A 24,602-nucleotide genomic window follows, 5' to 3' on the forward strand; every position below is an offset into this window, starting at 1 on the left:
TTACCCCTTCCAATGAATATAAAATAATTCATAAACTGCATTTATTTAGGAACAGTATTCCCAAGATTATTTTAATAAATGAAATATGTTCTATCGGCTATGTAAATGTCCATGTTAGTGAAATAGTGTTCATGGGTGCTAAATAAGATGTCATTATCTGTAAAAATAAATGTCCACTCACATCGTGAAAATCATTTCAACATAAAAACTTTGTGTAAGGACAGAAATCATTTTTTATATGTTTCACCTCACATTGGAAACTTTTCATGTATGTCAAACAAAATCTTCATGTAAATTTTAAAAAAATGTTCAACTCTTTAAAGTGTCCAACGGATAAAAACTTCTGATGGATAAATACTTTATTTTCCCATAGAATATGTTCACATGACTCATTAAAAAAATCACGTGCCAACAAAAGATAATAAATTACTCCACTGCGTTAAATTTTATTTTATTTTTATTCAAGAAACATGGTATACTTTTCTGTACATAGGCTCGTAAGCAAAAAAGAATGTCTTACATGGATATTTTTGTAAAATGGCAGCAATATCTTATATTTCAGGACTAGAAAAATATAATAACAAAAGAGCGAAAAGGAAGAAAGAAACATTACATTGTGTTGTGTGTGTGTGTGTGTTTTTTTTGAAGTTCATTGTGTTGTGTGTTAGATGCATCATGCGTGTGGCCCATTACTTACGCTTTGGGCAATCATGGCCAGCTTAATCAGCCACGCTGATACTTGCAAGGTATGTATGCGAGTATACGCGCTGCCGTGCACACTCCGCACAGATTCACCATCCACCAGCTCGATTAGATGCGTCTTGCAAGCCAACAAGCAACATTTTTGCAAGGCCTATATATGGCTATGGCTAGATCGATGCCCGCAACACTCCAGCAGTTCAGATTTTCAGCGTCAATCAGTTGAAAAGAGGGAGAAAAACCGAAGAACAGTTGATCCGCTGGACATGTCTCCTGCCAGCTCGTTCGCGTCGCTTTGCCTGCGCAGGCTGATCCACATCCACTGCACCACCCGCCTCGGCTGCGACAACCCGCCAGCCACGGCGGCGGCGCACTTTCTGGCGTTGGATCGGCGGAGATCGTTTGCGTCCTCTGGCCTGCGTCGTGGCATCAGAGAAACCGGTAGCAGCGGCGGCGGCGCAGGTGGCAGAGGACGACCTGCTGCAGGTTTCTCCACCTGGTAATCCAACAAGTTTTCCTTGATCTTGGTTCGGTTTTTGTAATGGCCATACTACAGCTTACAATATTAAACTGCCCTTGCAACTCTGTGTTCTTCTTTTGTCAGGGCAAGACTGGCAATTGGCTCCACTGTTGCTATCGCGGCACCATTCTTGCACTCCAAATCGGCGTCGATTCTGCGGATCGGAAGTAAGTACATCAACCAATTAACCAAGTAGGAAGATAGAATCAATGGGTATTAACATTTGTCATGGACTGCTTCCATTAATTAAGATGAGGTGGAGATGGTGAAGGACGCCGCCGAGACCGCGGCGGAGGTCGTGGAGGAGGTGGCCACGGCGGCCGAGAGGGTGTCGTCCGAGGTGGCCGGGCATTTGCCGGAGGACGGCAGGCTGAGACGCGCCGCCGTGGCAGTCGAGCACGCCTCCAAGGAGGTCGCGGAGGAGGCTCATCTTGCACGAGACATCATCCACAAGGTAGTCGTCCGATTGCCTTTTGAGTTTTCTTGCAATCTTAAGCAACTGCTTCTGGTCGATTGGAAGTGAAGTGATAGTGATCGGTGACTTGAAGCAACATCCCAATGCTGTTTTTGTGTTTCTTGCTGTCATCAGGGTGCTTACCACCCTTATAAAGCATCAGAATACTATTACTACTCTCCCTCAGCAAGCAAAATGTTTATGCAGGTCGACGAAATTGAGGAGGACGTCAAGGCAATTATCGAACCGATTATGGATCATGGGAAGCACGAGAGGAAGCATTTACAAAAGTAGATATTTTTCTTTGCAGCCGAGATTCGTCCGGGCCGGTCACACTGTCTCATGGGACCGTAGAGACAATAGAGAAGCATTCTATAAAGCTGCATCATCTATGTCAAATTCATTTTTACAATGTTACGAACCAAAATAAGTATATGTGCATTGAAAAATCATGGGTATCGTCCATGTCGTTCTTGCTTGTACGGAGACCTTATCTTACCAATCGAGAAAGATTTTTCTCGTGCTTGAAGTATGCCCGATCTCTCGTGCTTGAAGTATGCTCGAGCTCACATACTCCATGTCTGCTACTTATAGGCTTATTTGCTAACTAGCGCACACCCATTGCAGCTGCTACATAGCAGATGGGCCGACCCATGTAAGTTTGCTTTGAAATTTCCAAGACTTTTTTAAACAAAAAACTTTTTAAAATCATGAATATTTTTTGAATTCATGAACTTTAATAAAATTCAAGAATATTTTCAGAATTTGTGAACTTTTTCTCAAATTCGCAAATATTTTTGACATTCATAAAAAAATTAATTTTTGTGATCTTTCATAAATTGGTGAACGGTTTAAATTGTGAACCCTTTTCAAATTCATGAGCTTTTCAAATTTGAAATTTTTATTTTCAAATTCTAGAATTTTGTAAATTCATGACATATTTTGAACAACATTGTAAATTTGACAACTTTTTTTAGAATTCGCGAACATTTTTTAAAATCAAATCTTTTTCAAATTCATTAAGTTTTAAATTTTTATGAACTTTTCTCAAATTCATGGACTTTTGGAATTATTGTCAACTTTTTTTGAAATCCATGAACTTTTTAAAATTTATGATTTTTTTAAATGTTGAACTATTCCCAGAATGTAAAAAAATGAACTCTTTTTCAATTTCATGTGCTTTTTTCGAAACCCATGAACTTTTTTTATATCATGATAGAATTCATAATAACAAAATCGGTGGCCGAACCTTTTCCTGAGCATGCAGCACAACACAACCGAGAAGAAAATAGAGGACCAAGAAAGGCGAGTTGAGAGAGCGAGGCGAGGGAGCGAAGTTTAATGGGCCTCCGCCCACTCCTGCTCGCCTGAGCGCCACTTTCTCGATTCAACACTGTAGATGATGTCGTGCTGAACTGCTGACATGGCTCTCCCGGAGTTTCAAACAATTTATATGGAAGTTCGTTGTGTTGGACTGTAATGTTTAGCCCTCTTCCATCAGTTTGGAATCATGGGGCAACTAGTTGGTGCATGAATTCACTATGGTATCCGAGCCAAAAAGTTTTGAGTTCAAAACCCTGCCAACAAAGTATTAAAATAAAAAGACTCTAAGGTCTAGATCGATCCCACAACTAAGAACTAAAATAGCCTAGACTTGCAACCAAGAGGTTCCATGTTTAAAATATAGTATACACACTAAATAATTGCCGCCTACCCCCGCTTCCGCTGCCCACGTCATAACTCCAAAGTGGCATAGACGTGAGGGGAAGTGTTGGTCCTGTTGGAGTGTAATGTCCAACCCTCCCCCATATTCCGGACTTTTGAAGTAACTGGCTGAAGCATGAATTCAATAGGCTTAGCTCCTGCGGCGGGCTACCTCCGGCGGTGCCTGGGCTGATGAGATGGTACGATACGACGTCTTTGGAGCCCACTACCCTCTCATAGTTCGCCCTCACATACATCGCCTCCTCCTTGATTCAATGTAGAGTTGCACCCAACTTACATGAAAGTTGGTTCAACGTAATTAATGGTCCTTCCAAAAGATTTACCTGAAAATACTATTTGACTTTTAAATGCAAAGGTTTATCATTATATTACATATATTACCCCCTCCGTCTTATAATATAAGAGTGTTTTTACACTACTAATCTAGTATAGTGTGAAAAATGTAGATCCATTTCTAAGCTCAGGTTCATCTGCATCCGGTGAAGAGAAAATGCACAATAAATACTAAAAGAAAATAAAAAATTCTAATTTTTGTCATTGAAGATAATTTGATGCGTGAGCTGCGCTCCAAATTTCAGATCATTTGGACATATGAGTAGCTCTCATCAAAAAAGACAAACTGAGTCAGAACAATACATGAACCGTAAACTTTTTTGCAGATCCTAAATTCGTCTTTTTTGCCGGGAGTTACTCAAACGTCCAAATGAACTGAAATTTTGAGCGCACCTCACTCACCAACTTATCTTCCATGCAAAATAAATTATCGGATTAAAAAAAATTCTAGTATTTGTTTCGAATTTTCTATTCATCGTGGGTGCAACTAAGCCTGAGCACCGAATCGCCTCGTTTGAAAAACGCTCTTATGTTATGGTATAGAGGGAGTAGTTCTTAAAAAAAAATAGACACTACATGCATGACATACCACTCAGACCAGATAACCATACAACAAGGCGCATATATTCCCCTTTCTTGCAAATATTTTATTGAAACTATGCTAGAACTATACACATGAGTACATTGCCACAACACAGTTTACTCCCAACTCTCTCCAGGCTCCAACTCCAAGCACGGTTCAATATCTGTATGGATGTGACTAGATCTCAATCGACTGGGACTTGACAAAGTCTCAATCAAATGACAGAGATTTAAAAATGAAGAATAAAGATTAAAAGAAAAATCTACACCAACCTCCACGGCTGAGATTTAGCAATCCCGTATGTACATATACTACCTTGTAGCACATGCATGTTACACGCATGTCAGTGAATGTCACTGCGTACATACACAGACAGTGAATCTCAATCGCCTCTGGTTCTCAGCAGGAAGAGGCTGAGCTCCTGCGGCGGGCTATCGCCGGCGGTGTGCGGGCTGATGAGATGGTACGACACCGCGTCCTTGGAGCCCACCACCCGCTCGTAGGTCGCCCTCATATACATCACCTCCTCGCTGATCCCTTCTTGCGCCTCGGCGGCCGGCAGCGCCCCGACGCCGGCCGTCATCGTCCGCATGCTATCCAGCACGCCCCGCTCCCACTCCGTCGGCGGCCGCCGCACGGCATGTCCGGCGTCCCGGCCGTTGCAGGACGCCGTCCAGACGTTTCTCGGGCGGGAGCCGCCGCCGCCGGCAGCAGCAGCATTTTCGCCGGCCGCACCGGGCGCGGACGACCTGCCGCCGGAGCGGTGGCACTCGAGCGCGATGCGGAGAAGGCCGGACGCCATCTCGGCGGCGAGGGACTGCATGGGCACGGAGAGCTCGAAGAGGAACGGGGGCGGCACGGCGGGGTCGCGCTGCACGCAGAAGGTCACGCGGCCGCTGCGGCTCCCGAAGATGGTGCCGACGATGACGGCGCAGTGCTGCTGCTGCTGCCGGCCGTCCTTCCTGGCCACGACCGAGGCGGCCGGGTCGATGATGCTCTCCGGCTGGTTCTGCTCCGCGAAGGAGAAGCTGAGGCGGCTCCTGGCGGCATCGTCGTCGGCGCCGCCGGGCTGCTGCCGGGCGGAGGGGACGCAGGCGGCGAAGATCGGCGCGAGGCAGCCCGTCGTCTTCTTCTTCTCCTTCTTCTTCATGCTGCCCCGAATTTCTTGAGATGCCGACATCGGCTTCTTGTGTGCTGATAAGGCCAAGTGAAGATCGATCTTATTGTGAGCTGGTGCCAAATGAGTGAGTGAGGCGATGATATATGTGTGGCGTCGGCGTGAAGAGCCATGCATGTAGATGTGGACGCACGGCACAAGAACACATTGGGATCCTAACTTGAAACAACATGCGTTGTTTTAGATGTGCCTTTTTGGACAGATGCTTCATGCCAGAATTTGTGTTCTTTGGAGGAAACTACACCGTGTTGTGTTTATAAGTATATCTTTTCGTCGTTTGCACTGAGGGAAATACGCGACTGATAAACTATAATCAGATGAAATAGTAGCTTCGTAGGCTGGTGGCGCTTCGACGAAGAAACAGATAATGAGGACTGTCCCTATTGGATAAGTACAGGATTGTTCCACGTATAGACACAACATGTCTGGGTGGTGTAGTTGGTTATCACGTTAGTCTCACACACTAAAGGTCCCCAGTTCGAACCTGGGCTTAGACATACTACTTTTTTCTGTTTTTCTGGGTTACTTTTAGATACCTAAAAAGGTCGTTTGCAAGAGCTATCTCGTTATGGCTAACTGTCAACTTTTTCTTTCATATATGTCTTTATATTAACACAAATATATTGAGTAATAACAAATTTTTTTTGAGTCACAGTTGGCCCGCATGCATAATGTGGAGGAAAGTGAACTTATAAGACTACTCACAGTTGGCCAGCAAGGTTATTGGTTTCATATAATGTGGAGGCAAAAAACCATTATCTTTCAGTAACCAAATTCACATGTATGGTCGCAACTTCTCGTGAATGTTTTTAAAGCTTAAGTCCCAACCATTCAAAGCCTGTCCGAAACACAACATGCACCATGCAACTATACAGTGTATGTGTGGCCGCCGTAAAACCAACCCCTCCCCACCCCCGCAGCCACCAGTCGCGACCCCGCGTGACCGCCGCCGTCGCCTCCAAATCCACAACCACCGCACCCCTGCCGCCATCGGATCTAGTCCTCCCTGTCCACCAACCAACTAAATCAGTGCGCCCACGCATCCCTTCCGCTCGCTCTACCACCGCAGCCGAAGCCAAAGAGTGTCGCGTCTGGCCATGTCACCGCATCCGGTAGCCTCCTCATCGCCGCGTCCTCGCCATGCCGCTGAAGCCAAATCCAAAGAGCAAAGTCGGCTTCAAGGCCATGCAGCTGCGACCCTTCAAATGGTACGGTGTGGAGTTCCAGCACGCCGGCCATCGGCACTAGCTGGGCACCTTCCGGAGTAAGGACTTCACCGGCCACGCCTACGTCATCATAGTGTAGCGGCTCGGTCTTCCGTTGGACGGGCTTAGCTTCCCGGAGATTGAGTTGTTGGAGGCAGCGGAGCTCGTCGGGCTGAAGGAGACCATTGTGACCGGCCTAACAAGGCCGAAGCCAAAGACCAACAACGCCTCTAGGGAGAGTGACGCGGAGATGATGGCGAGGTTCACGAGGGAGCCGTGAAGTACGTAGAAGCACGAGTGGTACTAGAAGAGGCACGCGGAGAAGAAGAAGAAGAATAACGATGAGGCAAGACCTGCTACGTCTCCAACGTATCTATAATTTTTGATATTTTCATGCTATTATATTATCACTTTTATATGCTTTATATGCCATTTTATATTATTTATAGACTAACCTATTAATATAGAGTCCAGTGTCAGTTCCTTTTTTCTGCATGTTTTTGTTTCACATGAAATCCATACCTACAGAAGTCCAAACACGACAAAACTTTTAGATGTTTTTTTTTCGAAAATAAGAGACCATGGAAGCTTCAGGAAAGGACCAGAAGACCCACGAGGTGGCCCAAGGGATCGGGGGCGCCTGGGGGTAGGGCATGTCATCCTGGCTTGTGGGCCCCTCAAGACTCCGTTTGCCCTAATTCTTGGCTTATAAATTCCCATATATTCAGGAACCCCCAAAGTAAGACTTCTTCCGTCGCCACAAGTCTCTGTTCTTCTATGATCCCATCTGGAGCCTTTTTCCGGTACTCTACCTGAGGGAAAAACCGTTTGAAAGACAATCTTCATCAACCTTGATGCCTCCATGATGATGTGTGAGTAATTCCTTCAGGAAATATGGGTCCATAGTAGCAGCTAGATGGCTTCTTCTCTCTCTTTTGCTTTTCAATACAATGATCTTCTCTGAGATCAATCCGATGTAATTTTGCGGTGTTTTTGTTGGGATCTATTGAATTGTGGGTTTATGATCAAATCATTCATTGATATTACTTAAGTCATTTGAGATCTCTTTGATTGTGTAATTATATAGCCTTTCTGTTTTTTGGCTCAGTAGATTGATTTGTTTCCAGCGGTGTTTGGTACTACGGTCAATCTTACGGTGACCATGCTTTGTGACAGGAGGGGTCATAAGGTACATATTGTATTGTTGCTACTTAGGGTAAAACGACGGGTTTATTAATATAAGTTGATCATATTCTGTCTATATTATGTCATCTTGCTTAATGTGTTACTCCGTTTGTCATGAACTTAATATTTTGAGATGCATGATGGATAGTTGTCCTGGGGTGGAGTAATAGTATTTTGTCACGCTTTCCATTTTATCATTTCCTTTTCCTTTATTTATATTATTCCTTTTTCAAATTCATGAACATTTTTAAAATTGTAAGCATTTTGCAAAATTGAGATTTTTTCAAATTTCTGGATTTTTTTCAAGCTTTTAGTTCTAAAAATTAGTGAACAATTTTAAATTCACAAACAATTTTCAAATTCATGATTTTTTTAAATACATGAAGTTTTTTCAAATCTTTGAACATTTTTCAAATCGGTGAAGATATTTCAAATGCATGAACTTTTTGAATTCACATGATTTTTTCAAATTCATGAAAATTTTGAATTTGCAAACAAATTTTCAAATATGTGATCTTTTTTTAATTCATGTACTCACAATCTTTCTTTCTCCTTGCTTACCCTCCCCCCTCCCACCATCACCAAAATTTCACTATCAATGAATTTACTCAGAAAGGCCCGTGGAGGAATGAAAGCATGCCATAGTAGATAACAACTTGCCCATTCAACCTTTTACCTTCTCCCAAATTCGATCACTGAGATATTTGAAAGTGCCCTTCTTTGGATGCCCCGCGTCGGTGGGCATCCCTAGATATCTATCACTCAATGATTCATTTAGGATGTGAAGATTTTTCCTTAACAACATCTTGAACAATCTGGGGGCAACCTCTGTTGAAGAATATGGATGACTTATCTCAATTTATCCTTTATCCCAAAGCCCCGCAATAATCATCTAGCAAGTTTGAAACTTCCTCCACTCCATTTACACTTTCCTTGGAAAACAATAGGCTGTCATCTGCAAATAAAAGATGGTTAACCAACAAAGCCAATGAGGCCACCTTGATTCCACTGAGCTGTGATGATTGAGAATGGGATTTTAGAAGGCATGAAAGGCCCTATACTACTAACAATAAAATGTATGGAGAGATTGGATCTCCCCGTTGTATACCCACCGAGAGTTTAAATTGTTCCAGTTTGCTTCCACTAAATAGACTGGAAAATATACCGAGCTTACCATGCCCATAATGACTGAAACCAAGCTGGGGCAAAACCCAAATTTCCATGATGGCCTGGAGATAATCCCACTCAACCATGTCATACGCCTTCATCATATCCATCTTCAAAGCACAATGACTGCTGGTTTTGGCTCTACTTATCTTCATGAAATGCAAACATTCATATGTTGAGATAATGTTACTGGTACTTAGTCTCCCAGGAACAAACGCTGGTTGTTCTTCTGATATTATTTCTGGTAGGATCATCTTAAAACGACTGGTAAGAACTTTGGAAGCTATATTATGGAAAACATTGCACAAACTTATCGAGCGGAACTGGGATAGCAAGGTCGGATTTGATACCGTGGGGATCAATACAAGAATAGTGTCATTTATGCATTCTGCGTTCTCTTCTCCTCGCACTATGCTCAGCACGGCCCAGGTGATAACTGATACGTCCATTTTGCATCATGCTTTTATTTCAATATTTATTGCATTATGGGTTGTTGTTACACATTATATCTCAATACTTATGGCTATTCTCTCTTATTTGACAAGGTTTACCATGAAGAGGGGGAATGCCGACAGCTGGAATTCTGGCTGGAAAAGGAGCAAACATTGGAAACCCATTCCGCACTGCTCCAAAAATCCTGAAACTCCACGAAACTTACTTTGGGAATTAATAAGAATTATTGAGCGGAAGAAACACCTCAGGGGGCCCACACCCTGGCCAGGAGGGTGGGGGGTGCGCCCACCCTTACTGGGTGCACCCCCGTGTCTCCTGGGCCCCCTGGTGGCCCTCCGGTGTCCATCTTCTGCTATATGAAGGCTTTTACCCTCGAAAAATTCGTGGGCAAGCTTACGGACGAAACTCCGCCGCCACGAGGCGGAACCTTGGCGGAACCAATCTAGAGCTCCAGTAGAGCTGTTCTGCCGGGGAAACTTCCCTCCGGGAGGGGGAAATCATCACCATCGTCATCACCAACGATCCTTCCATCGGGAGAGGGTCAATCTCCATCAACATCTTCACCAGCACCATCTCCTCTCAAAACCCTAGTTCATCTCTTGTATCCAATCTTGTATCCAAATCACAAATTGGTACCTATGGGTTGCTAGTAGTGTTGATTACTCCTTGTAGTTGATGCTAATTGGTTTACTTGGTGGAAGATCATATGTTCAGATCCTTAATGCATATTATTACTCCTCTGATTATGAACATGAATATGCTTTGTGAGTAGTTACGCTTGTTCCTGAGGACATGGGTGAAGTCTTGCTATTAGTAGTCATGTGAATTTGATATTCGTTCGATATTTTGATGAGATGTATGTTGTCTTTCCTCTAGTGGTGTTATGTGAACGTCGACTACATGACACTTCACCATTATTTGTGCCTAGAGGAAGGCATTGGGAAGTAATAAGTAGATGATGGGTTGCTAGAGTGACAGAAGCTTAAACCCTAGTTTATACGTTGCTTCGTTAGGGGCTGATTTGGATCCATATGTCTAATGATGTGGTTAGGTTTACCCTAATACTTCTTTTGTAGTTGCGGATGCTTGCAATAGGGGTTAATCATAAGGGGGATGCTTGTCCTAGTAAGGGAAGTACCCAAGCACCGGTCCACCCACATATCAAATTATCAAAGTACCGAACGCGAATTATATGAGCTTGATGAAAACTAGCTTGACGATAATTCCCATGTGTCCTCGGGAGCTCTTTTCTCATTATAAGAAATTGTCCAGGCTTATCCTTTGCTACAAAAAGGATTGGGCCACCTTGCTGCACTTTATTTACTTTCATTGCTTGTTACTCATTACAATTTATCTTAACACAAAACTATCTGTTACCTATAATTTCAGTGCTTGCAGAGAAAACATTACTGAAAACTGCTTATCATTTCCTTCTGCTCCTCGTTGGGTTCGACACTCTTACTTATCGAAAGGACTACGATAGATCCCCTACACTTGTGGGTCATCAAGACTCTTTTCTGGCGCCGTTCCCGGGGTGTGTAGCGCTTTTGGTGAGTGGAACTTGGTAAGGAAACATTTATACAGTGTGCTGAAATTTTCTGTTACTTATCATTATGGAAACTAATCCTTTGAGGGGCTTGTTTGAGGTATCTTCACCCTGACCAGAAGAGCAAAGAGTTGCTCCTCAACCTACTGAACTTATTGAAAATATTTACTTTTAGATTCCTTCGGGTATGATAGAGAAACTGCTAGCTAATCCATTTGCAAGAGAGGGAATATTGCATCCCGATTTACACCTTATCTTTGTGGATGAAGTTTGTGGATTATTTAAGCTTGCAGGTATTCCCGATGATATTGTCAAAAGGAAGGTCTTCCCTTTATCTTTGAAGGGAGATGCATTGACATGGTATAGGCTATGTGATGATACGGGATCTTGGAATTATAAACGATTGAAGTTGGAATTTCACCAGAAGTTCTATCATATGCATCTTGTTCATCGTGATCATAATTACATATATAATTTCTAGCCTCGCGAAGGAGAAAGCATCGCTCAAGCTTGGGGGAGGCTTAAGTCAATGTTATATTCATGCCCCAATCATGAGCTCTCCAGAGAAATGATTATTCAAAAATTTTATGCTCGGCTTTCTCTCAATGATCGCAGTATGCTCGATACTTCCTGTGATGGTTCTTATATGCTGAAGACTATTGAATTCAAATGGGACTTATTGGAAAGAATTAAACGCAACTCTGAAGATTGGGGTTCCGACAATGGTAAGGAGTCAGGTATGACACCTAAGTTTGATTGTGTTAAATCTTTTATGGATACCGATGCTTTTCGTGGATTTAGCGCTAAATATGGACTTGACTCTGAGATAGTAGCTTCTTTCTATGAATCTTTTGCTACTCACGTTGATCTCCCTAAGGAGAAGTGGTTTAATTATAATCCTCCCGTTGAAGTAAAAGTAGTTGCACCTATTACATTTGAATAAAAGACTGTCACTTATAGTGACCCTATTGTTCCTACTACTTATGTTGAGAAACCTCCTTTTCCTGTTAGGATAAAGGATCATACTAAAACTTCGACTGTTGTTCGTAAGAGTAATACTAGGACTTTTATACCTCCTGAGCAAATCAAAGTTGAACCTAGTATTGCTATGGTTAAAGATCTCTTGGATGATGATTTAGATGGGCATGTTATTTATTTTTGTGGTGAGACTGCTAATATTGCTAGACCCGATACTAAGATACATAGACCTGTTGTAGGCATGCCTGTTATTTCTATTAAAATAGGAGATCATTGTTATCATGGCTTATGCGACATCGGTGCTAGTGCTAGTGCAATACCTATTTCCTTATACAATGAGATTATGCATGATATTGCACCAGCTGAGTTAGAAGATATTGATGTCACTATTAAGCTTGCCAATAGAGATACTATTACACCATTTGGGGTTGTTAGAGATGTTGAAGTCTTGTGTGGGAAAGTTAAATATCCTGCTGATTTTCTTGTTCTTGGTTCCCCACAAGATGACTTTTGTCCCATTATATTTGGTAGACCCTTCTTGAACACTGTTAATGCTAAGATTGATTGTGAAAAGGATGTTGTTACAATTGGCTTGGGGGATATGAAACATGAGTTTAATTTTTCTAAATTTCGTAGACAACCCCGTGTTAAAGAACTGCCTAGTAAGGATGAGATTATTGGTCTTGCTTCTATTGTCGTGCCTCCTACTGATCCGTTAGAACAATATTTGCTTGACCATGAAAATGATATGTTTATGAAGGAAAGAAGGGAAATAGATGAAGTGTTCCTTAAACAGGAACCTATGCTGAAACACAACCTTCCCGTTGAAATTCTTGGGGATCCCCCTCCACCCAAGGGTGATCCCGTGTTTGAACTCAAACCATTACCTGATAATCTTAAGTATGCTTATCTTGATGAAAAGAAAATATATCATGTTATTATTAGTGCTAACCTTTCAGAGCAAGAAGAAGAAAAATTATTGAAAACTCTGAAGAAGCACCGCGCTGCTATTGGATATACTCTGGATGATCTTAAGGGCATTAGTCCCACGTTATGCCAACACAAAATAAATGTGGAGAAAGATGCCAAACCAGTTAGAGATCCTCAACGACGACTGAATCCCAAAATGAAAGAAGTGGTAAGAAAGGAGATACTAAAGCTCCTTGAGGCAGGTATAATTTATCCCGTTGCTGATAGTGATTGGGTAAGCCCTGTCCATTGTGTTCCTAAAAAGGGAGGTATTACTGTCATTCCTAATGATAAAGATGAATTGACCCCGCAAAGAATTATTACAGGTTATAGGATGGTAACTGATTTCCGTAAATTAAATAAAGCTACTAAGAAAGATCATTACCCTTTACCTTTTATTGATCAAATGCTAGAAAGACTATCCAAACACACACATTTCTGCTTTCTAGATGGTTATTCTGGTTTCTCTCAAATACCTATATCAGCGGGGGATCAAGCAAAGACTACTTTTACTTGCCCTTTCGGTACTTTTGCTTATAGACGTATGCCTTTTGGTTTATGTAATGCACCTGCTACCTTTCAAAGATGCATGATGGCTATATTCTCTGACTTTCGTGAAAATATTTGTGAGGTATTCATGGATGATTTCTCCGTTTATGGATCCTCCTTTGATGATTGCTTGAGCAACCTTGATCGAGTTTTGCAGAGATGCGAAGACACTAGTCTCGTCTTGAATTGGGAAAAGTGCCACTTTATGGTTAATGAAGGCATTGTCTTGGGGCACAAAATCTCCGAGAGAGGTATTGAAGTTGATAAAGCTAAAGTTGATACTATTGAAAAGATGCCATGTCCCAAGGACATAAAAGGTATAAGAAGTTTCCTTGGTCATGCCGGTTTTTATAGGAGGTTCATTAAGGACTTTTCTAAAACCTCTAGGCCTCTGACTAATTTATTGCAAAAAGATATTCCTTTTGTCTTTGATGATGATTGTGTAGAAGCATTTGAAATACTTAAGAAAGCTTTGATCGCCGCACCTATTGTTCAGCCACCTGATTGGAATTTACCTTTTGAAATTATGTGTGATGCTAGTGATTATGTTGTAGGTGCTGTTCTAGGGCAAAGAGTTGATAAAAAATTGAATGTTATCCAGTATATATGCTAGTAAGACTCTTGATACTTCCCAGAGAAATTATGCTACTACTGAAAAAGAATTCTTAGCAGGTGTGTTTGCATGTGATAAGTTTAGACCTTATATTGTTGATTCCAAAGTTACTATTCACACTGATCATGCTGCTATTAAATATCTTATAGAAAAGAAAGATGCTAAACCTAGACTCATTAGATGGGTTCTCTTGCTCCAAGAATTTTATTTGCATATTATTGATAGAAAGGGAGCTGAGAACCCCGTTGCAGACGACTTGTCTAGGTTAGAGAATGTTCTTGATGACCCACTGCCTATTGATGATAGCTTTCCTGGTGAACAATTAGCGGTCGTTAATGCTTCTCGTACTGCTTCTTGGTATGCTGATTATGCTAATTACATTGTTGCTAAATTTATACCACCTAGTTTCACATACCAGCAAAAGAAAAAGTTCTTTTATGATTTAAGACATTACTTCTGGGATGACCCACACCTTTACAAAGAAGGAGTAGATGGTGTTATTAGGCATTGTGTACCTGAGCATGAACATGAATAGATCCTATGCAACTGTCACTCTGAATCCTATGGAGGACACCATGCTGGAGATAGAACTGCACATAAGGTATTGCAATCCGGCTTTTATTGGCCCACTCTCTTCAAAGATGCTCGTAAGTTTGTCTTATCTTGTGATGAATGTCAAAGAATTGGTAATATTAGTAGACGTCATGAAATGCCTATGAATTATTCTCTTGTTATTGAACCGTTTGATGTTTGGGGCTTTGATTATATGAGACCTTTTCATGCCTCTAATGGTTACACACATATTTTAGTTGCTGTTGGTTATGTTACTAAGTGGGTAGAAGCTATTCCAACTAGTAGTGCTGATCATAACACTTCTATTAAAATGCTTAAAGAAGTTATTTTTCCGAGGTTTGGAGTCCCTAGATATCTTATGACTGATGGTGTTTCACATTTTATTCATCGTGCTTTCCGTAAGATGCTTGCTAAGTATGATGTTAATCATAGAATCACATCTCCTTATCATCCGCAGTCTAGTGGTCAAGTAGAGTTGAGCAATAGAGAGCTCAAATTAATTTTGCAAAAGACCGTCAATAGATCTAGAAAGAATTGGTCCAAAAAACTTGATGATGCATTATGGGCCTATAGAACTGCATATAAAAATCCTATGGGCATGTCTCCGTATAAGATGGTTTATGGAAAAGCTTGTCATTTACCTCTTGAACTTGAACATAAAGCATATTGGGCTATCAAAGAGCTCAACTATGACTTCAAACTTGCCGGTGAGAAGAGGTTGTTTGATATTAGCTCACTTGATGAATGGAGAACCCAAGCCTATGAGAATGCCAAGCTATTCAAAGAAAAAGTCAAACGCTTGCATGACAAAAGAATACAAAAGCGTGAGTTTAACGTAGGAGATTATGTGTTCTTATTCAACTCTCGTTTACGATTTTTTGCAGGAAAACTTCTGTCTAAATGGGAAGGTCCTTACGTTATCGAGGAGGTCTATCGTTCTGGTGCCATAAAAATTAACAACTTCGAGTGCACAAGTCCGAGGGTGGTGAACGGTCAAAGAATTAAACATTATATCTCAGGTAATCCTATCAATGTTGAAACTAATATTATTTAAACCGTAACCCTAGAGGAATACATAAGGGACACTTTCCAGAATGTTCCAGACTCCGAAAAGGAATAGGTATGTGGTACGGTAAGTAAACCGACTCCAAAACAATTCTAATGGCAATTTTTATCAGTTTTGAAATATTTAAGAATTTTAGGAAGAAAGAAGTAGTCCGGGAAGGACACGAGGCCTCAACGAGGGTGGAGGGCGCGCCCACCCTTACTGGGCGCCCCCTGTCTCGTGGCCACCTCGTGTGCCTACCGGACTCCGTTTTCTTGCATGTTACGTATTTTGGTCGATAAAAATTCATTATATAAACTCCCGAAGGTTTTGACCATCGTATCACGCAATTGTCCTTCATTTTCGTTTCGAGCTGTTCCTGTTGCAGTTTAAGAGCAAGATATCTTCTCAAGAGTCAGTCGGGGAGAGTCGGATGTCTCGCCCGACACTAGGTCCAGGAGCAAATAGCGATGCTTATCACTTTGGACCATCAACGGAGGATGAGATGGAGGCCGACTTGAAAAGGATAGATGCCATGGAGGAATATCAAGAAGTCACCTCTCGTATCCAAGCAGAATCCATGATGGGGGAACTACATAGCTCGGCTATTCCAAATTCGGTCATCCCTTCCAAATTTAGATTTCTTTCTTATGAAAATATGAAAAAGAGTGTCACTGCCAAGTCAATAAGCTTTAGATTTCTTTGAACTATGCAGCATCCTTGGGTAAAGGGAGCTTTAGCCATTACGGGCAAGCTCCACAAAGAAATCATGGACCTCAAACAACAAGTCAATAAACTCGAGGAGGAGAATCGTATCATGAGGGGCATCATTGCCAAGAAGATCATAACACCAACCGTGAAGAAGGAGGCATAATTACATGGGTATGGGCACTCCCCTTGGTAACTGCCAAGCTTGGCGAAGTTGCCCCGGTATCGTATCACCATCACACTCCTATCTTTACCATTTTATTTAGTTCGATCCTTTTAGTAGTATCTTGATCTAGTAGATTGAAGTTTTCATATCAAGTAGTTTTGAGTTTTGCTTTGTGATCTCTTTATGTAATCGAGTCTGTGAGCTATCTATAATAAAGATTAGTGTTGAGTCAAGGGCTTTGCTATGTTGTATGATCTTGAGAAAGTAGAAAGAATAAAAGAGTTCATATTGATCTTATGGTTAGTGATGACTTCACACATAGAAAGTATGAGGCATAAAAGTTGTTGAGAGTTGATAAGCGTAGTTTTGGTCATCGTTGCAATTAATAGGAAGTAATAAGGAAAGAGAAGTTTTCACATGCAAATATACTATCATGGACATCTTTTATGATTGGGAGCACTCATTAAGTATGACACGCTAAAAGAGTTGATGTTGGACAAGGAAGACAACATAATGGTTTATGTTTTCTCACATCTCAGTTAAGTATATTGCCATTGACCTTTCAAACATGTTGAGCTTGCCTTTCCCCCTCATGCTAGCCAAATTCCTTGCACCAAGTAGAGATACTACTTGTGCTTCCAAATATCGTTAAACCCAGTTTTGCCATGAGAGTCCATCATACCTACCTATGGATTGAGTAAGATCCTTCAAGTAAGTTGTCATGTTGCAGGCAATAAAAAATGCTATCTAAATATGTATGGCTTATTAGTGCAGAGAAAATAAGCTTTATACGATGGAAGCAATAAAAGCGACAGACTGCATAATAAAGGTCCATATACAAGTGGCAATATAAAGTGACGTTCTTTTGCATTAAGATTTTATGCATCCAACCCTAAAAGCACATGACAACCTCTGCTTCCCTCTGCGAAGGGCCTATCTTTTACTTTATGTTTTTTTTACTTTATGTTTGAGTCAAGGTGATCTTAACCTTTCCCTTTTTCATTTTATCCTTTGGCAAGCTCCTCGTGTTTGAAAGATCATGATATATATATATATATATATATATATATATATATATATATATATATATATATATATATATATATATATATATATATAGGGTGTAAGTTAGCATGGACTATTATTGTTGACATCATCTAAAGGTGAATACATTGGGAGGCAACACAATAAGCCCCTATCTTTCTTAGTGTCCGGCTGAAACTCCATAACCACAAATATTGCGTGAGTGTTAACAATTGTAGAAGACTACATGATAGTTGAGTATGTGGACTTGCTGAAAAGCTCTATTCTTGAATCTTTTTGATGTTATGATAAATTGTAGTTGCTTCAATGACTGAGATTATAGTTTGTTAGCTTTCAAAGAAGTTTCTGAACCATACTTGACATTGTGAATTGATTGTTACTTGAGCATAAGAAGTCATATGACAAAATATATTTATGTTGCTGTTATAAGAATTATCATGATGCCCTCATGTCCGTATTTTATGTTTATCGACACCTCTATCTCTAAACATGTGGACATATTTTTCGATTTCGGCTTCCACTTGAGGACAAGCGAGGTCTAAGCTTGGGGGAGTTGATACGTCCATTTTGCATCATGCTTTTATTTCAATATTTACGTCCATTTATTTTACAAGGTTTACCATGAAGAGGGGGAATGCCGGCAGCTAAAATTCTGACTGGAAAAGGAGCAAACATTGGAAACCTATTCTGCACTGCTCCAAAAATCCTGAAACTACACGAAACTTACTTTTGGAATTAATAAGAATTATTGAGCGGAAGAAACACCTCAGGGGGCCCACACCCTGGCCAGGAGGGTGGGGGGCGCGCCCACCCTCACTGGGAGCGCCCCCTATCTCCTGGGCCCCCTGGTGGCCCTCCGGTGCCCATCTTCTGCTATATGAAGGCTTTTACCCTCGAAAAATTCGTGGGCAAGCTTACGAGACGAAACTCCGCCGCCACGAGGCGGAACCAATCTAGAGCTCTGGCAGAGCTGTTCTGCCGGGGAAACTTCCCTCCGGCAGGGAGAAATCATCACCATCGTCATCACCAACAATCCTTCCATCAGAAGAGGGTCAATCTCCATCAACATCTTCACCAGCACCATCTCCTCTCAAAACCATAGTTCATCTCTTGTATCCAGTCTTGTATCCAAACCACAAATTGGTACCTGTGGGTTGCTAGTAGTGTTGATTACTCCTTGTAGTTGATGCTAATTGGTTTACTTGGTGGAAGATCATATATTCAGATCCTTAATGCATATTATTACTCCTCTGATTATGAACATGAATATGCTTTGTGAGTAGTTACGTTTGTTCCTTAGGACATGGGTGAAGTCTTGCTATTAGTAGTCATGTGAATTTGGTATTCGTTCGATATTTTGATGAGATGTATGTTGTCTTTCCTCTAGTGGTGTTATGTGAACGTCGACTACATGACACTTCACCATTATTTGGGCCTAGAGAAAGGCATTGGGAAGTAATAAGTAGATGATGGGTTGCTAGAGTGATAGAAGTTTAAACCCTAGTTTATGCGTTTCTTCGTTAGGGGCTGATTTGGATCCATATGTCTAATACTGTGGTTAGGTTTACCTTAATACTTCTTTTGTAGTTGCGGATGCTTGCAATAGGGGTTAATCATAAGTGGGATGCTTGTCCAAGTAAGGGCAGTACCCAAGCACCGGTCCACACAAATATCAAATTATCAAAGTACCAAACGCGAATCATATGAGCGTAATGAAAACTTGCTTGACGATAATTCCCATGTGTCCTCGGGAGCTCTTTTCTCATTATAAGAAATTGTCCAGGCTTATCCTTTGCTACAAAAAGGATTGGGCCACCTTGCTGCACTTTATTTACTTTCATTGCTTGTTACTCGTTACAATTTATCTTATCACAAAACTATCTGTTACCTACAATTTCAGTGTTTGCAGAGAAAACCTTACTGAAAACTGCTTATCATTTCCTTCTGCTCCTCGTTGGGTTAGACACTCTTACTTATCGAAAGGAGTACGATAGATTCCCTACACTTGTGGGTCATCAATAACATCTCCACAAACAACCCAATGGTGGTGCGGAAGAAATGAGACGAAAATCCGTCAAGACCCGGCGCCTTGGTTGGAAAAATCTGAAAAGTGTTTTATTTACTTTCTCTCCTTGATAAGGGGACATCAGGCGGGTGTCACTTTGGTCGATACATGCTCAAGAACATCTTGTAGCCCTCAGTTCCCTCATATGTGTATAGGCTTTTATAATACTCCTGTACCACAGACTACATCTCGACCGGAACATCTGTCAAATCACCATCCATTTATTTTCAAGGCCTTGAAAAGGTTCTTTCTTCCAAATAGATGCTCGTAGGAGAAAAAAAACGTGTGTTTTTGTCACCCATAGCAAGCCACTCGACCCTAGACCTTTGACGCACATCAGGTCTTCCCAGTAATATAGCCCTAGTAATCTTTCGCTAGTTTTCAACTCTCTGTCGGCCCCGTCCTAGTAGGGTCATTCCGAAGCCTTTCAAGCTCCCTATTCAGCTTCTTGATCTTTCCTTTTACACTACCTAGTTGTGTTTTCAACTCTCCGTCGGCCCCAAATTTAGGCCGGTCGACCGGCACCCCGCAGTCGCCAGAAAGAAAAGAAAAACTCGTGGAATCTTTCCCAGTCTCACTCTCGTGCTTCTCTTCTCTCCACTTGGTTATGGAAGATACTACTAGAAAGAAATCTCTTGGTCTCCTCACAGTCGGGATGCTGCTATCTGGCGAGGTTTCAGAACTACCGTACAGCTGGTTATGGAAGCTTCCAAATGCAAACTTGGGAATGGCCAGGGAATTGCCTTCTGGCAATTCCTCTGGCTCGACTGTGGTAGGCTCGTGACAGCCTTCCCGACGCTTTTTACCTACTCCATGTCCCAGTTCTGCACAGTCGCTTCCCAGTTTAGAGATGGGCAACAGAACCTTCAGCTCCACCCAAACCTCTCCTCCATGGCAGCACATGAGTTGGAAATCCTAAATGAAGTCTTGAGCAATGTGCAGCCTCAGGAAGGTACGCCAGACACCAGAATGCCTCTGCTGGAGGATAAGAGTCTTAGCACTGCTTACTTCTACAAGCTGCTCACCTTTAGAGGAAAAAACTATACGTCATCCCGCTACATTTGGGACATAATCATACCTCACAAACACCGCATCTTCCTGTGGATTGCACTCCGGGACAGACACAACACTAGAGATAATATGCTAAGGAAGAATCGGGATAGAGTTGTATCCCATAATGGCTGTGATCTATGCCCAGCTGCGGAGACGATGAGCCACATTTTACTCAAATGCAAATTAGCACAAGCTCTATGGTCCAAATTAGGCCTGCAGGAGCTAGCCACGCCTTCTACAGAAGCTGAAGTTTTTCTATGCTAGAACAACCGAGGACCTTGCATGGCAAGCTATGGCATATTCTCTTTGCGGCATGCGCGGTCACACTTTGGAATGCCAGGAACGCTCAAGTTTTCAATGGATCATTTTGGCAAGAGCGTTAGTTATACAATGGGATCACTGAATTGATCAGACTATGGAGCCTGCGTGCCTCAGAACATGCTCGACAGACCCTTTTAGATTGGACAGCTGCTTCTGCTCCTAGTTAGCGAGATGTGTGTTCACCCTCACTCTTCTATCTTGCTCTTTGTATCATAAGATAGGTCTGGTGATGGCCTGCTGCACAAGTTGTGCGGCGTTAACATCACCTTCATGTAAATGACTTTGGTCATCCGGTTACTTCGCCCGTTTTGAATGCATAAGGTAGAAACTGCTCTACCTTTTTATTCAAAATAAAATTATCTATCCATCTTTTGCAGCATGTTTCACTTTTTTCAGGGCAGTTAGCGTTTAATCCGGAGGATTAAGCGGGGCTGTATCCGACGCTCGCGCAGCTACCGCCTCAAATTTAGGCCGGTCGGCCGGCGCCCCGCAGTCGCCAGAAAGAAAAGAAAAACTCGTGGAATCTTTCCCAGTCTCACTCTCGTGCTTCTCTTCTCTCCACTTCGAGGCGACAAAGGCGGCGGCGGGGTCGGAGTGGACGGCGGCGGCGACTCCCCGGTGGGAAGCTCCCGGCGTAGGCTACTCTCCGGAGTGAAGCTTCCAGCATCGACGATCTGCCACGTAGCCCGGCCGAAACCCTAGCTCCCCGCTTCGTGCCATCTCCCCCGCCGCCTCACTCCGGAGAAGAGGAAGCTGCCGGCGACAAGGTCACCAGGTGCGTTCCCCTCTCTCTTGCGATGGGGTTGTACTACAGGATTTGGTGCGTCCTGTTCAGAATTGAACTAAAATTTTCTGGTCTCCCTTTGGTGGTGTATGTGGGCTTCACAATCGCACTGAAAAACTGTTTTTCACTTGCAGGTTGGTAGATCTGGGAGATTTGATTGACCGCCTTGGTCTGGCTGTGAATCTGTTCACCTGCGAGGATCGGCCTAACTTGTATGCAATTATTTTGCAAGATTGTTATAGTTTTTTTTTCCCATTACCCCTTTTTCTGCTATGACAAAATATTTTTTTGTGGTTCAGTTTGTGTGTTAGCTAGTAACTGGGTCGTTGGCCAAAATTAGTGTTGCTTTCTTAGTAATGATTTTCTGGATTTATGTTGCCGGACCTGTTATTAATGTAGAAAAAATTGCATAAAATGATTGTGATTATTTTAATATTGACATAGTTGTTTAGGTATTTCAGTGGTTCAATTTACTGTGTGTAGATATTCCTATAGCTCAGTCTTGTGGAATGTGCTCGAGTTGTAAAACGTTTACAGTTCTTGGCTGCTCAATTTTACATGTTTGCTGATGAAGCTTTCAAGAGAATCGACAATTTTTCCATTTATTTTTGCGATTGTTTTCACCAAAGATTTCAGTCTGTGGCAGTTGAATTGTGCTAACACCCACGAGGTGCATGTTGCAATTGAAATTAATTGCAATGTCAAGTTTTGCTAGGACAATTTTTTTCTTCTTCCTCTACTTTCTTGATCTTGTTTTGGGTGTTGTCTGTTTTAGGGGAAGGGTCCACTGGTAATTAGTGGGCTCAATACCTGCAGGGACTGGACCCTCTAGAGGATTAAACTCTTAGCAACTGCCAACCGTACAAGGCCTTAGGAGGAAGATTCGCCGTTAAAAAAAAGTTTAGCAGGATAGGCTGCTAGTCTGGATGCTCTAAAAATAAAACAGTTCTTTTAGCAAAGAAATAATAATTGGTGTGAAGACCGTAACTACTTGTGGCTGAATGTACATCTATCTGATTCTAGTATCTATGATTGTGAGACTAATACAAACAACTATTGGACAGGACAGTTCTTTCTCTGCGTTGAAGTTTATGATGGAGGGACGCAATGTGGTCACGCTTGTGATAATGCTTGGATGCATCATAGCTCTGTCAGACGGTAAGTATGCAACACACACTTGGGTCAATTGTGTGTTATTCTTATCAATATGACTTGGTAGCTAACGGCCTCAACTACAAGTCTGCAAGCCTTGCAAAATCTGATATAGGTTTCTCTCAAGATCTGGTTGACCTGAACACCCATATTTGTATGCAGCTCGAACCACCGTTCTGATGAACGGCAGCAGCAAACTTGAAATCTGCATATGCCCGAAGTATGGAAATGTCTTCTGTTGCGCGGATTCAACTGACCCCTGCTTTCCGTCCAAGCTGGAGTGCATCAAAGGCTGCGGATGCGGCGCGGACGCGCAATCCACCCCTCATGCCCTGCCATGACCTTCTGGCTTAGTTCTGATGGTGTTTGATGCTACCATGAGGAAGAAATAACTATGTAGTCGAAGTTCTGAATAAAGAAGCATGAGGCAGAGTCATATGCTATGTTTTGTGATTATGTGTGGTGATGGCGTGGACCTCATGTGTGTCTTCCATCTATTTTCAGAGAAGTGATTCAGTTGAACGGAATAGAGAATGTAATGGCTATATATGCAGGTGTTGTCCATCTCTTTGTGCAATCGTGTACTGCCGCACACATGATTTCACTCGGTAATGCCCTGTTTCTCAATCTCCATGAGGTGTGGTCGATGGCAGGTAGCAAGCGATCGAGGAGGCTTTTCGCTGGTGCAAGTCGACTGTGCAACCTGGCGTTGGTTGTGTCGTCGCCTGACGAGCGCAGCAGCGGCTCTGCACTGGCGTGGTCGTCCCAACAGCTGCCCTGTGCTCCATGCTTGCAACCGCACCCGGGGATTGAGCACTTGGTCAGATCGTGTTGGTGTCTGGCTGAACCAAATGCTGCATTTCAGTGGTACGTACGAACTTGACGATCTTATCAGTTCAGCATTCGTGGAGTAAATTGCACAAAACCACCACTTTGAAGGCAAGGTTTGTGAAAACCACTATAATACATTTTTTTTCTTCAGAAAACACCAGGTCTTCAGTAATCTTTTTGCAAAAACCACTGATCGGCGGATTAGAGTCGTTTGAGCGCGTTTATGACAGATGGGTCCCTGTTTTTGCTTACATGGCGTAACGGTTTGGGTTTAAAGCAAAAAAGTCCCTCAACTTTTTTCCCCATGCAGCCCAGACCCTCCCCATGGGCTCCGCAGCCGACTAGCATGCCCGCCGCTGCTCCCTCCACGGGCCACCGCCGCCCCTCCCTCCGCACGACGCAGGACTCCGCCACTGCTCCCTCCACGGCCGCCGACGCTCCCTACGCAGGACGCGGGCCGCCGCCTCTACCTCCACGGCCGCAGCCGTCGCCTCCCTCCGCAGGACGCAAGCCGCCGCCGCCTCCCTCCGCAGGATGCAGGCCGCCGCCGCTCCCTCCCCAGGATGCAGGTCGCCGCCGTCGTCGCCCGTCACCGGATCCGGTCAAATCGGCCTCCAACGTCCCCAGACCAGCTCGCGCCCGCATCCCGGCCCGCGAGCGTCGCCTCTGCTCCGCACCGGCTCCGGGTCCCGCGCCGTCCGGCT

At 42.8% G+C, this 24,602-nt stretch overlaps 1 protein-coding gene, 1 long non-coding RNA gene and 1 other non-coding gene across 4 annotated transcripts; all 3 read left to right on the forward strand.

The window, feature by feature from the left end:
• Positions 1-873: 873 nt before the first annotated feature.
• Positions 874-2,151, forward strand: LOC119311563. Its single transcript, XM_037587211.1, has 4 exons — positions 874-1,198; positions 1,304-1,386; positions 1,471-1,673; positions 1,881-2,151. The coding sequence occupies exons 1-4, from the start codon at positions 966-968 to the stop codon at positions 1,965-1,967; spliced, it is 606 nt and encodes a 201-aa protein (XP_037443108.1). The 5' UTR covers positions 874-965; the 3' UTR covers positions 1,968-2,151.
• Positions 2,152-5,914: 3,763 nt separating this feature from the next.
• On the forward strand, positions 5,915-5,988 carry TRNAV-CAC. The gene has a single exon. It is a non-coding gene; the product is annotated as a tRNA-Val (tRNA).
• Positions 5,989-21,645: 15,657 nt separating this feature from the next.
• LOC119311569 lies at positions 21,646-23,633 on the forward strand. Of its 2 annotated transcripts, none has more exons than XR_005151108.1 (4): positions 21,646-21,906; positions 22,050-22,127; positions 22,980-23,073; positions 23,230-23,633. It is a non-coding gene; the product is annotated as an uncharacterized LOC119311569 (long non-coding RNA). The 2 variants fall into 2 exon arrangements; XR_005151109.1 differs by having other exon boundaries at positions 22,985-23,073.
• The last annotated feature ends 969 nt before the right edge of the window (positions 23,634-24,602 follow it).

The sequence above is a fragment of the Triticum dicoccoides genome, chromosome 1B (genome assembly GCF_002162155.2).
Source record: "Triticum dicoccoides isolate Atlit2015 ecotype Zavitan chromosome 1B, WEW_v2.0, whole genome shotgun sequence".
NCBI classification, from domain to species: Eukaryota; Viridiplantae; Streptophyta; class Magnoliopsida; order Poales; family Poaceae; genus Triticum; species Triticum dicoccoides.

Coding starts and splice junctions, on each gene's coding strand:
- LOC119311563 (XM_037587211.1), top strand. CDS start 966: ATGTCTCCTGCCAGCTCGTTCGCGTCGCTTTGCCTGCGCAGGCTGATC. Junction 1,199..1,303: donor GCTGCAGGTTTCTCCACCTG/GTAATCCAACAA, acceptor TTCTTTTGTCAG/GGCAAGACTGGCAATTGGCT. Junction 1,387..1,470: donor GTCGATTCTGCGGATCGGAA/GTAAGTACATCA, acceptor CCATTAATTAAG/ATGAGGTGGAGATGGTGAAG.